Raw genomic sequence first — 13,863 nt, 5'->3', positions numbered from 1 at the left:
TTTATCCTTTTCTTCTTTTTCCTCTTTCTACTTTTTCTTCCATCCACACAGTATGACAGGTCTTCATTTTTTAACACAAGCATTTTTATTTATTTTTTTATTTTTTGCTGCCCATTTTCTGAAATCACAAATAGGCTTTTGTGAATATACTTTGTTTGCATAAGTTGTTAAAAATGAATCCAGTCTTTATGTACCCGCTGTTCATGGTTAGAGGGATTTGAAAGAAAGAGTCTGGGCATTAATGGAAGGCGCCGCGGCAGCTTTGTTGTTGTGCAGGAAAAGGCTGAGGAGCTGGACGTGTCTGCTGATGCAGGAAGAGTTCCTCGACTAAATGTACTGGACCACCTTGGCTCTTAGTAACCGCTTAATCTGAATCCCCCCTCAGCGGCATTGTGCATGACTTCAGCTTTGTCAGCTTTTCTGCTGTCTGTCTATCCCTTTGTGTCTCTTTCTTACCTGAAAGGCCTTGTTGTGCAGCTCTGTCAGACCAGCCAAACACCAATGAAAGATACACATCACACAAACAGAAGTTGCATGAGTGCTCGCTAAAATAAAGCGTTCCATCTGCTAGGATAGCTGACAAGGTGTGGATATGTGTGGGCAATCTGTAGCCATAGCTGGGAAGACGAGGGGTGTATGACACTGACTGGCATTGTGCTGGCTCTGTGTGCTGTGGACTCGGTGGCCTTGGAACAAGTTATCACGCCTTATCACTTTGCCATCTTATTTGTTCAGCGGCCCTCAAGATCATGATTATAAGAACAAAGAGCAAGGAACATGAGTCTCAGGCGGGAAAAATTGTTACGGCTTTTGTTTCATTTACCACTGCTAAAACATCCTTGTGCCATCAGAGTGCCATTGCTGCACTTGCCTGTGTGTGTGTGTGTGTGTTTGTGTGTGTGTGTGTGTGTGTGTGTGTGTGTGTGTGTGTGTGTGTGTGTGTGTGTGTGTGTGTGTGTGTGTGTGTGTGCATGCCAAAAAAACTGCCAGTACTTTTTATATGCAGCTTTGGTACTGAGTTATGGTACAGTAACTAAATATTACCAGAACATCACCTAATTACAAATGATTGTACAATAATTTCATTTTTTTTTTTTTTTATGAGGATGAAAAAGCGAATTTATATAAATCTCAGTCTTGTATTAGTAGTTATACATCTCAATATGCTTAATTTTTTTTCCACTCAGGTTAACTATCCTTAAGCATATTGTGGTGTTCAGTGCTGGACTATTATTCTCTATCAAAAGCCTGATTTTATATTTGATTTAAAACAGCAGTGGGTATAAAAGAACAGTGGTGATTATGTACTGCTGAAATAACGAGACCTGTAATTATCATGCATAAATGCAATACTGTAGAAGAAAGTAAGAAACTATACAGATATCTACATATAAGCAATAATTATAGTGTGTTAACAAAAGACAATTTGAAGCCTCCTCGCTGTTTGCATATGTGGATTTGAGGTGAAGTTTGGTGTAGTGGTGAAGCGAGTTACCCCAATGTACAGGGAGACATCATTATACCTAATTATGATTGACTTACATTATTAAAGGCTGAGAGACCGATAAAGACAGTGTGTGTGATACAGGGAGAGAAAGAGAAACTGAACAGAGTGCACTGCTCTGTATATATGTTTGTCTCATTTCCCTCATTCTCCCACATCCTCTGTCATTTCACTCCATTTCCTTGAGCTTGTACGCATTAATGCATGTGCAGGTTGTTGTCTTTGCCCACCCCACCTGCGTAGTGCTTACACCTCTGTAGGGCAGGCGCGGTGCTGATTAAGTGGCAGCCTCCCTAATGATATGCTGAGCTTGCTGCAAAGATCAAGATCATTTCTCACTACATGGTCATTAAAAGAGTTCACCTAAATAATTTCTGCTTGCATAATTCACAAAACTTTCAAAGTGTCATGAGGTGGCTAACATAAGAAGAAATTCTACACAATTAAGGATGCACCACATGTCAAGGTGCTAATAAAATGATATATGACCAATAATAAAAAAAAAGGAAAAAAAAAGTAAATAAGCAAACTTCTAGTTAGCATCACTTGTCTTCTAAAAAGCAATAGTGAATACTTGTGTGTGTGTGTGTGTGTGTGTGTGTGTGTGTGTGTGTGTGTGTGTGTGTGTGTGTGTGTGTGTGTGTGTGTGTGTGTGTGTGTGTATATATATATATATATATATATATATATATATATATATATATATATATATATATATATATATATTAGGGATGCACCGAAATGAAAATTCTTGGCCGAAACCGAAAACCGAAAAAGGATGAAAAGCAAGGCCGAAAAACCGAAACACCGAAAGAAATTATGCCAATTATTATTACCATTGCATTTATGCCTATGACTGTGTACTAAACTTACTAAAATCAAGGCTTTTTTTAATTGCATACATTAATATTAAAGTTTCAAAGGATAAATCAATTACAAATTATGAAAATATTTATTTATAGCACATTGCAATATTGCACAGGATAAAATTAATTAAAATTCAAACAATGTCTGTCGTGAAACTAATTGCTAAAATATCTGCAGTTATATGCTTATGAACGTGAGTTGCAACAACATTAAACAGCTCAGGTAAACACACCTCTGAAAAATGTCGTCTGCTCGGTATGTTATAACGGGGCTCAATGTGCTCGATCAGCCTACGAAACCCCACATCTTCTACGACAGAGAATGGCTGATCATTTAAGGCAATGAATACCATAATCTTTTGTGTAATGACCTTTGCCATGACACTTTTACTGGGAAACTTTCTTGCCTTTTCAAAAACGTCCGCCACAGACGGAGTGCGCATGCTCGGAGGGGTTTTGCTTTTCTGTGCCGCGTTATTCTCATATTCAGCATAGCGATCGGGATGTTTGGATTTCAGGTGATAAATTAAACCCGACGTGGAGAAAGTCTTTGCAGACGCACCCCATCTTGAAACTTCGGCATTACATGTTTTGCAAATCGCTAATCGTGGGTCTTTCTCCAAGATATACTGAAATACGTCCACACCGCAGATGTGGTTCTTCAGACATGCACGTGCAGGCAGCGGTTTCTGTTTGCGTCATCACAACAAACTGTTTCGGCCGAAAACCGAAAATGCACTTTTGGGCCATTTTCGGCCGAAAATTTTCGGTGGCCGAATATTCGGTGCATCCCTAATATACAGTGAGGAAAATAAGTATTTGAACACCCTGCTATTTTGCAAGTTCTCCCACTTAGAAATCATGGAGGGGTCTGAAATTGTCATCGTAGGTGCATGTCCACTGTGAGAGACATAATCTAAAAAAATAAATCCAGAAATCACAATGTATGATTTTTTAACTATTTATTTGTATGATACAGCTGCAAATAAGTATTTAAACACCTGAGAAAGTCAATGTTAATATTTGGTACAGGAGCCTTTGTTTGCAATTACAGAGGTCAAACGTTTCCTGTAGTTTTTCACCAGGTTTGCACACACTGCAGGAGGGATTTTGGCCCACTCCTCCACACAGATCGTCTCTAGATCAGTCAGGTTTCTGGCCTGTCGCTGAGAAACACGGAGTTTGAGCTCCCTCCAAAGATTCTCTATTGGGTTTAGGTCTGGAGACTGGCTAGGCCATGCCAGAACCTTGATATGCTTCTTACAGAGCCACTCCTTGGTTATCCTGGCTGTGTGCTTCGGGTCGTTGTCATGTTGGAAGACCCAGCCTCGACCCATCTTCAATGCTCTAACTGAGGGAAGGAGGTTGTTCCCCGAAATCTCGCAATACATGGCCCGGGTCATCCTCTCCTTAATACAGTGCAGTCACCCTGTTCCATGTGCAGAAAAACACCCCCAAAGCATGATGCTACCACCCCCATGCTTCACAGTAGGGATGGTGTTCTTGGGAAGCTACTCATCCTTCTTCTTCCTCCAAACACGTTTAGTGGAATTATGACCCAAAAGTTCTATTTTGGTCTCATCTGACCACATGACTTTCTCCCATGACTCCTCTGGATCATCCAAATGGTCATTGGCAAACTTAAGACGTGCCTGGACATGTGCTGGTTTAAGCAGGGGAACCTTCCGTGCCATGCATGATTTCAAACCATGACGTCTTAGTGTATTACCAACAGTAACCTTGGAAACGGTGGTCCCAGCTCTTTTCAGGTCATTGACCAGCTCCTCCCGTGTAGTTCTGGGCTGATTTCTCACCTTCCTTAGGATCATTGAGACCCCACGAGGTGAGATCTTGCATGAAGCCCCAGTCCGAGGGAGATTGACAGTCATGTTTAGCTTCTTCCATTTTCTAATGATTGCTCCAACAGTGGACCTTTTTTCACCAAGCTGCTTGGCAATTTCCCCGTAGCCCTTTCCAGCCTTGTGGAGGTGTACAATTTTGTCTCTAGTGTCTTTGGACATCCCTTTGGTCTTGGCCATGTTAGTGGTTGGATTCTTACTGATTGTATGGGGTGGACAGGTGTCTTTATGCAGCTAACGACCTCAAACAGGTGCATCTAATTTAGGATAATAAATGTAGTGGAGGTGGACATTTTAAAGGCAGACTAACAGGTCTTTGAGGGTCAGAATTCTAGCTGATAGACAGGTGTTCAAATACTTATTTGCAGCTGTATCATACATATAAATAGTTTAAAAATCATATATTGTGATTTCTGGATTTTTTTTTTTTAGATTATGTCTCTCACAGTGGACATGCACCTACGATGACAATTTCAGACCCCTCCATGATTTCTAAGTGGGAGAACTTGCAAAATAGCAGGGTGTTCAAATACTTATTTTCCTCACTGTATATATGACTTAATTGAATTTCTCGTAGTGTTGCATGACAGAAATGAAAAACTTTAACAAAGTTTGACATTACAGGGGTTTTATTTTGCACTGACAGTTTTTAACTGCTGCCTTAAAACAAACTATTTGTTTTTTAGCTCCAGTGTACAAATGAGCCTTAATGCAAAATGATTCAACAGTAATGCAATCAAACAAACACTAAGAGAAAGCCTGTAACACAAAGTATTAATGTAAAAAAAAAAAGAAAATTATAGCATAATGGTGTTGATTGTTAATTGCTAATGCTAATCTAAGTTTTCTATGAACCTCTACAATACCTATATAGATTTAACAGTTTTTTATAGCTGCTTTCTGATTCTTGCAGCTCAATACTCTCAACATGAAGCTGTGCATGAAAATCAGATAATATCTAATCTGACACATACTTTCAGTCAGTCACAATTCTTGGCGGTTGAAGATGCCTTAGGTGACGTTTTCCCTTACATAATAATCTCAACCCATTAAAAGCACCCCCTAATTATCTCAGTGGGTAATCTGATGCATAGAGCCATCTGTCTGGCTCTTATAGTCCAAACTAAAGGCTGTACAGTATCTGTTTAAGTCGCCAAAGCTAGACTTGAAGAAAAGGGCCTTATAAAAGGCAATGTAAATGACTAGATCTTTTCTGAAGCTTGGCAGCAAATCAGTATATTTTAGTAATTGTTTCAAATAAAATTTCTGACTTCATTTTGAGGATGGGATTATGTGACCTTTTCTTAACCCTTCATGCTTTGAAAAGTTTAGGTTAAGGTATAAAAGTTTGTGACTTTATTTGGCTGAAGGCTACTGGGAAAATGATGGATATGTGTTTGGCAATTTAAGCTTTTTTAGTTTATTGGATGTCATTTTTGGACCAAATCATTAGGTCTTCTCTGGGGTTTGCAGCAAAAGACATGAAAGCATAACTACAAACCTTTTCCCACTAAATCAATTGAACATGTTGTTCGTATTGAACAATTTATAGACAGGTATGTAGCCAAGATGCGTCCTGGTGCATTCTCTACATCAAGTGGACAGGCCGAAGAAACTTAAGGCACTGTGAAAGACTAAAAGTGGGCCAGTTTTAAAGGCCTGTGTGACCTACCTTGCTCAAAGGTTTTTAGGGTGGGAGAGTTGTGACAGGCCTTCCTCCTCAGTGGAGAACATTACTAATGTGTGTAGGGTGTGTAAAGTAGCAGGGCTGTGATGAATCGCTCACATGCACCCATGGCATCCTCATAAGTCAACAGTAAAAGAGAGGGCAGGTTCTATGTATCGCCAAAAAAAAAAGAGAATAAAAGTGTAAATGGTAACCTAGGGCTTAAGAGTAGGGCTGAAGGAGAAAGCAGAATAGCCTGAAGATCTCTCTCAATCTTCAGAGGAAAGCCTGTCCCTCTGGTGGGCTCCTGTCTTAATAGACAGCGTGTTTTAAAAAGAAAGTTATTTTCACTCCAAGACAATGGTGATTTTAATAAATGAGTGTAATATGGGCTGTGGGAGGTGGGAGGCCTCTACGGTCCATTCCTCTCCATTAGAAAGAAAAAAAGACCTGTGATTTAAAATAAATTAGTCTTAGCAGACAAAGGCAAGTCGTGGCACGTAACGAATTATCATATTTTTTTCAAATGTTTTTCACTGCATAGCTAAGAGAATTAAGTCCATTATTACCTTTATATTTTTTATTAACATTTTTTTTTAATGCAATGTTGTGGCATATAGTGTTATTTTTGTGTGTGTGTGTGTGTATATATATATATATATATATATTGTACCCACCCAACTCTTTCAGAAAGACTGGATGGATCTATGTGTTTGTGTGGGGATGTTCTTGAAGCAATATCTGACAGGTTTTACCTTTGTGACTCTTAGTCTCTTTAAAAAAACTAAAAGGTTTACTATTGGTTCTGAGATTAAGATTAAGGTTAAATCTAGGGTTCAGTACATTATTGATAAATTAATTAGCATTACTAATTATGACAGTGGAAGGTCCTCACAAGAATAGTAAGACAAACATGTGTGTGTGTGTGTGTGTGTGTGTGTGTGTTTGTGTGTGTGTGTGTGTGTGTGTGTGTGTGTGTGTGTGTGTGTGTGTGTGTGTTTTATTGACGTGAGGTCATCCATCACATACACCAGGGGGTCTCCCTAGTATGCTCCTCAATAATGAACTTCATTCGTTAAATTCTCTTCTCAAAGGCCACACTCACCCACTGCCCTTTTCAGCTACTGCAACTCGCTGCAGCTGCAGCAGCATGGTAGGAAGAAAAAAAACAATAATCATGCTTTTCCTTGTGACAGTCACACTCATGAAGGATCAGCAGCACCATTACCAATCCCTCATGCCTAGTTATGGCCATAATTATCACGCCCAAAATCTCCTGCCCTACTTCATGCGGGAGAGGAAGAAGTGAAGGCACTTTTCTAATCACCCCAGTCCCTTATCCAGTTCTTTACCACATGGAAAGAAGGGTAGCTTATCTTGTTTTGTTTTTTTGTTTTTTTTGCGGGGGGGGGGGGGGGGGGGGACTGGGGGACTGGGGGACTGGAAGTGAGGGATCATTAGAATGGAAGAGGATGCTGTGCTTCCTTACCTAGCCAGTCTCAGCCGCTACCACATGCTGCTGTGTGTCTGTAGCACTAGACGCTTCTTCTTCTCCTCTCTGCACTGTTTCTGTCTCTGTGTGAAAGCCTGTTTCCATCCTCCACTTCCCCAAGCAAAATCTCATCATGCCTCGGAGTGCAGGGGGTTAATATTAAATGAATACTACCACTTTTTTAAACGTATTTACAGACAAACAAAAGAAATAAAATGGAGAGCTGTATAGAGTTACAGATTTCTCTGGGTTTTTAGAGAAATCCCTTATCGGTTATTGCTGGATAATTTGTTTGCCTTTAGTCAGTAATAGTGAAAGCAATCTATTTTTCTCTGTAACAGCTTTGTAAACATATTTGTTTGTCTTGTTATCAGTAAAAATCTGATTGCACAAATACAAAAGAATTGACTTGTCCTGTCATAATAATAAAACAGAGCAATGACCGCAGAAACAGTTTTCTAAATAGCTGCTTAAGGTAAAATGGAAATTTTAATTATAGCAAGCGTAAGAGGGCTTATCAAAATCGCCCCTGCCAAATGTCTCCAAATTAATAATACCTGGAAGGGTGTATGTATAATTTGGTGCAAATTCAGCATGCTGTCTTGTGTGGAAGACGATCTGAGCTTGTTTAAGCAACACATCAAAGCTTGTTGGACATGCTGTTTCCTACTTGGCATTCAGAATACTACATATAACTATTATAGGGAACGGAATAAGTGATTACCGTAATTTCCGGACTATTAAACGCACCCAAATATAAGCCGCACCCACTGAATTTTACAAATATTTTTATTTTGAACATAAATACGCCGCACCTGTCTATAAGCCGCAGGTTCCCACATTGAAACTAATTAACTTTACACAGGCTTTAACGAAAGACAGTGTCTGTAACACGGCTTGTATCTAAACAGTAGTCTACCAAGAAAGTCATTGTTCACTGTCTTCCTCCTTCCTTTCACAACAATTTCTCTCGAGAGTTTATATTTTGGCATCGTCGTGCGTTTAAAAATCACCATTGGTGAAGCTTTTCTCCCGATGCCGTGCAGCTCAGAACACAGGTGAAGTGTGTTTTTTCATGCCTGGTTCTTTTCAGCGTGACGAATGATTCGCATTTCCTGAAGACAGTCCGAGTGAGCGGCAGGTCAAACGTCAGAGGAACCTCATCCATATTTATGATGTGGTGCGGCCCGATTCAGTGGGAGAGCGATTTAATATAAAGAGTTTTATTGGTTCACCTGAACCCGTTCTGCAATTTCATTGGTCTAATGTTATAGGGCTCAGTTTTTTGGCTTGAAGCTTGTGAAACCGGGAAAAACCCAGGAAAAATCCATATATTAGCCGCTTCGTTGCATACATTAAGTCACACAGGTTTGCTCAAACCTCTTTCTTACATTTACATGACGAGAACTCAGAAAGGCTATTGCGATTTTAGCTCAGTCTATTTCTTAGTGAACATGAATCAGATGTAACATCGCAGTGCATCGTGGGTATTTCATGGCTGCAAGATTACATTGTTAGTACACTACCTGCATTGTGCATTATTGGACAGAATGTGTGCACTGGATATTCTCCACTGGGTTTATGGGCACTAGTGGAAAAGGACAGACTCTAAATATAGTGCACTAGTAAGTGAGCAGGAAATTCTAGGAAATATTCGGTTGTTGTGTTTCATTTAATTTTAATTGATTTCCATGTTGAAATTGTGTTAATCAAACATTATTATTATTATACTTAATAGACGTTAATGAGTAAAGATTGATAAAAGGAATGGCACATTACTATGAGCTGCAGTTCCTTTTGTATTTTGTATATCACTAACATCTACTCTATAACTATTGAGTCATTAGTGTAGGAAGTCTTTAACGTACACGTACACGTCCCTAACCGTAACCCTTTCATGTACGGTAGCAGTCATTAGCTATGATTATTTGACCTTTATCTGAAATCAGCTAGTCTCCTTCTGTAGTTCCTGCGGGTTATATTCTTAATTCTGAAAGTTTGCATGCAAATAATATGAATAGTACCATGTGTTTTTGGAATTTATGCGCATCACACTCCGGTTCTTTTCTCTGTTTCCGCATCTTCTCCTGCACTCCTTTTTGTTTGAATGTTATTGTAATGGCTTGCTTCTCCTCTAAGAAAAGAAACCTAATAGTCTTGTCTATTTATCCTGAAAATAGATATTCCCCGTGTTGTCTGAGTGATTTATTGAAGTCCTCCTCACAGGTGGAAGCTACAGGAAATTGCCTGGAATAGCTTTAAATTGGTTTATAATGTCTCACATGGGTTTCTGATTTTGTGGTTTATATATTGTGGGTTTATATTTATATTAAATACGTGCGCGGTTGACTTTCGATGTATTTATTTTTATGCGTTAATTTTAAAAAACACTTATGAAGATGCTGTGGTGTTAAACGAGCTGTTAGGTGCCTTTAATTCAGAAAGCATAAAGCCACAATGAGGTACACTTTTTCAGCCCATCGTTTTTTGTGCATTTTTCATCGGATGTCTGGAGTCCTCTGAGCTTTGACCTATGAGTCCCTACTTAGAGCTATATGATATGTGGTTTTGCTTCAAAATAGGCATTGAGTGATTGGTATAGAGCAGTGGGTACAAATGTTCAATTTGTTTTGTGAAGTGCATCAAACTTACATCACATAGACGTAGGCCATTAAGTGTCCACCCTAAAGTGTATTAATAATACAAGGTTCTTTAAAATCTGTTTTATTTTTAATTCTCTTTCTCTGTTATTCGTCCTTCCTCTGTCTTGAATTGTACATCTTGCTTTCTCACTCTCTTTCTCCTCTTTTTTTTCTCTCCTCTCTCTTTTCGGAGCCATGGTACAGTGCTCAGGAGAGGCTGGAAGATCAGCTGCTGTGTGTTGAGGCCGTGTGTAGGATGGCTACTGACAGACTGCTAATGAGACCATTATCGGCTGCGGTCCTCTCCTCTCTCCTCCGGGGCACCGGTGGCTGCTCCTCGTCTCCTCTCAATTGAATTCCATCCCACAGGGCTTGTTTACAATAAATACATTGGGTCAAATTAATCAGAACAGGAACGGCAGACACTTTACTCGGGCCGGCATTTATCCACAGAGACAGAGGAGTCTGAGAGAAGGCAGACCACCTCTTGCTGCCTCTTAGCCGCGGTCAGATGAAATAGCATCCTTGGTAAAATAAATGCTGGGTGAAAATTACTGCATGCTACTAGCATTAATGAATTTGTCAGCACCTGTTTTTTTTTAATAATTACATGTTTTTGTATTACAGTATACTATGCGACATTATATTGCACAATAAGGAGACAAAATCTGTAGAGGTATAAAAATGAGTTTGTACTAATATCTAGCAATAACGAATTAAATGTTGGTTGTTGTGGGGATGCATTGAAAAGATGCGAAGTGTTCATGGTTGTGCATGGATCTCAGTTTCGTTTAAAGTAGTTCAGCAGTTTTAAAGCCCTGACAGAAAATCCAGGCCCTTATAGCATCTCGATAGCACATTTCCATAGGCTTCCTGTTATTGGATTGGCAGCAGCTGAGCTCATTAACACCAGATCTTTCTGCGGCCTACTGCAGCCGCCACTTTGCTGTTCCAGTGTAGAGAGCTGAGAAGAAGAGCGAGAGAGAGAGAGAGAGAAAGAGAGAGAGAGAGAGAGAGAGAAAGAGAGAGAGAGAGAGAGAAATAGAGAGAGAGAGAGAGAGAGAGAGAGAGATCTCCAGTGACACAGCACAGAGAAGATAAGATGATGCACTGACAAAGAGGAGGATATGTGAATTATTAAGGTTTAGTGTTATACACCGATCCTGTGTGAGTAATTAAAAAAAAAAAAAGTCATGAAACTATTGCTATGCACCTCGCTGAGACGCTAATACAGATAAATAAGAACTGTTGACGTGGGATTGTAGTGTTTCTTGGAATACAAACATGCCTGCTAACGTGGGCTGCAGATGCACATCTGCGCTGGCATATGTGCAAACGCGCAAACGCATGCGTAATCATACACACCTTCCTCTCTGTATTTCGTCTATCGCGTTCTGCATCTCAGTGCCCCAGACATGCAGATTGTTTTTCTGCATTATAGATAAGTTGCATTTAGTCTAAACTTCAATTTATCTTACTGCCATCTTTAGAGCCAGAGAGATATGGTGCGCGAATGCTTTTTCGAAGTCTTCTTTCAGCCTTTTGAACACCCAGTTATGTGCCCGGAGGCTATCGCATGCTGGTTAGTGAGTCTTTTTTGCTCTCGACAGCTCCTGTTTGAGTCGTTGCTATTGCTGCACATCTCTGCAGCGCTCTGCCAACCACAAGAAAAGCAGTGCTGCAGACCTGGCAGTTGAAGCTTACCACTCATCTAAAAAACATGCCATTGTGGTCAAACACGGAACCTGACATGACACAATAAAACTTCTTATAGCTAGCATTAACAATTAACATCCTGTGCCGAGCTCCCCCCCCCCCCCCCCACCGCGCTAAAACATTTAACAGCATGGATGCGGGACTTGCCTCATTTGTTAATCAAGGCAGTGAAATCCCATTTTGTTTATTAGGTAGTGCTGGATGACAGATCATTGTTGACATAGCATGAGTTCATTTATTTTTACTGCCTCTAATTGATTGTGTGTGAGGTTGTGATCAGACGGTAATTTTTGCCATTTGTGGCATCTGCTGTGGAGCGAGAGCTTGCATGTTTTTCTCGACTGAACTGAAAGCACTGCTGTGCCTGTTTTTTAAACAAACCCTGTGGATTCGGGCGGTTTATTTTTTTGTACCATTTGACTTTAATACAAGACATCCTTGACAAAATGGGTGTCTTTTGAGTTTTAAAGCACAGTCACTGATATTTGCTGCTCTTCCTTTTATCAAGCATAAATTTAATAACATTTTATAAGAAATACATCTGCAGATAAGTGTTTATTTTAAGGGCAAATCAAACACATCCTTGTTTATAGAAATTTCAATGAAGTGAGATAGTTGGCCAGAGCTGGCTTTACGCTAAGAGCACAGTCAAGAGAAGCCAACTGGTTCAGAGCCTGAGGAGATTATTGGAAAGGAAGAGAGAGAGAGAGGAGGAGGAGGAAGAGGAATGGATGAGTGGAGATTTCAGAAGTAATGGAGGGAGAGAAAATGAAAAGGTTGGCTGGAGAGTGAAACTCATCAGACAGTTGCTGTGCGGTGGATAGGATCAGCGAGCCCCCCCTCCTTTCTCTGTGAGCTATCTGCTGGAGCTCAGCTGCTGGGGCAGGCAGTGTGAGCCACTTTGCCAGCAGGCAGGAGAGAAGAAGAGGAGAGAGGAGAGCATGAAACCAGCTTCCTGGAGGGAGGTCAGGAAGAGCAGCCAGCATCTTTCTTTCTCTCTCTCTCTCTCTCTCTCTCTCTCTCTCTCTCTCTCTCTCTCTGGAAACATCTGGAGAGACATCCTACCTCATCTGCCCCCTCATTAATATCAGCATGAGCGCAGGGAAAAAGAGTACCACCAAACCAAAAGAGGAAGGATTACTCTGTCTTCCAAAATATTTTTTATATATATATATATATATATATATATATATATATATATATATATATATATATATATATATATATATATATATATATATTACACCTTTTTATGATCTGGCCCTTTTTATCATCATCATTATATTATTATTATTATTATTATTATTATTATTATTATTATTATTATTATTATTCACCCCCTCCAAACACTCCCACCCATCCACCCCCCTTCATTTACCTTCTCAACCGTTCCTCCAGTCAGCCAGGAAAAAAGGCGCCGCCCCTGACCACGCCCCCGAACGCAATTCGTTGAGCGCTATGCCAATCATCGGGGTAAACGGGGGCGGGCCGTGTGTTGTCACAGTCACGTGTACGGTGGTGTGGTGGCGCGCGAGCGAGTCGGAGCGGCAGAGGCGCGCTGGCCAGCTGCTGTCGAAACAGCAGGGGGAGAGAATCCGCTCGCGCTGCTCCGACTCTGCTCGCTTATGGACCGCCGGGCTTAATGATGTATTTTGTGATTTCAGCGATGAAAGGTAAGACAAGGATGGCTTTTCTGCTGCTCGGCTTACTGCGCGACTCGAGGCGGAGTAACAAGTATAGACATAGAGAGAGAGAATGAGAGAGAGAATGAGAGGGAGAATGAGAGAGAGAATGAGAGAGAGAGAGAGAGAGAGAGAGAGAGAGAGAGAGAGAGAGCGCGCCGGCAGATGCACGGAGCGCGCGGTCCTGTATACTGTATAACTAGCGGCCAGTGGCGCAATGGAAGTACAGCGGTGTGTTACTGCTTTTGCACACTGTTCAGTACTGTAGCATGCGGTTTCGCACAGATCCACAGTCTAAAAACTCCCTCTCGCAGCGACTGTGTGTGTGTGTGTGCAAACCAGTTTATTTGCAAGGAACTAAGCTACAGTAATATCCTTTTTTAATCGCTTGAGTAAGAAAATTAAGTTGCAACTCCTTTATATGGATGACTGAGCT

At 40.5% G+C, this 13,863-nt stretch overlaps 1 protein-coding gene across 3 annotated transcripts in view; it reads left to right on the top strand.

The window, feature by feature from the left end:
• Positions 1-13,863, top strand: part of roraa (RAR-related orphan receptor A, paralog a) — a 248,205-nt gene that overhangs the window by 173,863 nt on the left and 60,479 nt on the right. Inside the window, exon 1 of one of the 3 annotated variants that reach the window (XM_083545890.1) lies at positions 13,275-13,418. The exons of the other annotated variants lie outside the window; for them this stretch is intronic. Within the exon in view, the coding sequence (XP_083402016.1) occupies positions 13,388-13,418 (31 nt within the window). The 5' untranslated portion in view covers positions 13,275-13,387. Of the gene's footprint in view, positions 1-13,274; positions 13,419-13,863 lie in introns of those variants that run through there. 3 annotated transcript variants of the gene reach the window in all.

This window comes from Silurus aristotelis (assembly GCF_946808225.1).
Source record: "Silurus aristotelis genome assembly, chromosome: 7".
NCBI lineage: Eukaryota > Metazoa > Chordata > Actinopteri > Siluriformes > Siluridae > Silurus > Silurus aristotelis.
The sequence above is the reverse complement of the archived record's forward strand: the minus strand, read 5'-3'. Positions and strand labels throughout refer to the sequence as shown.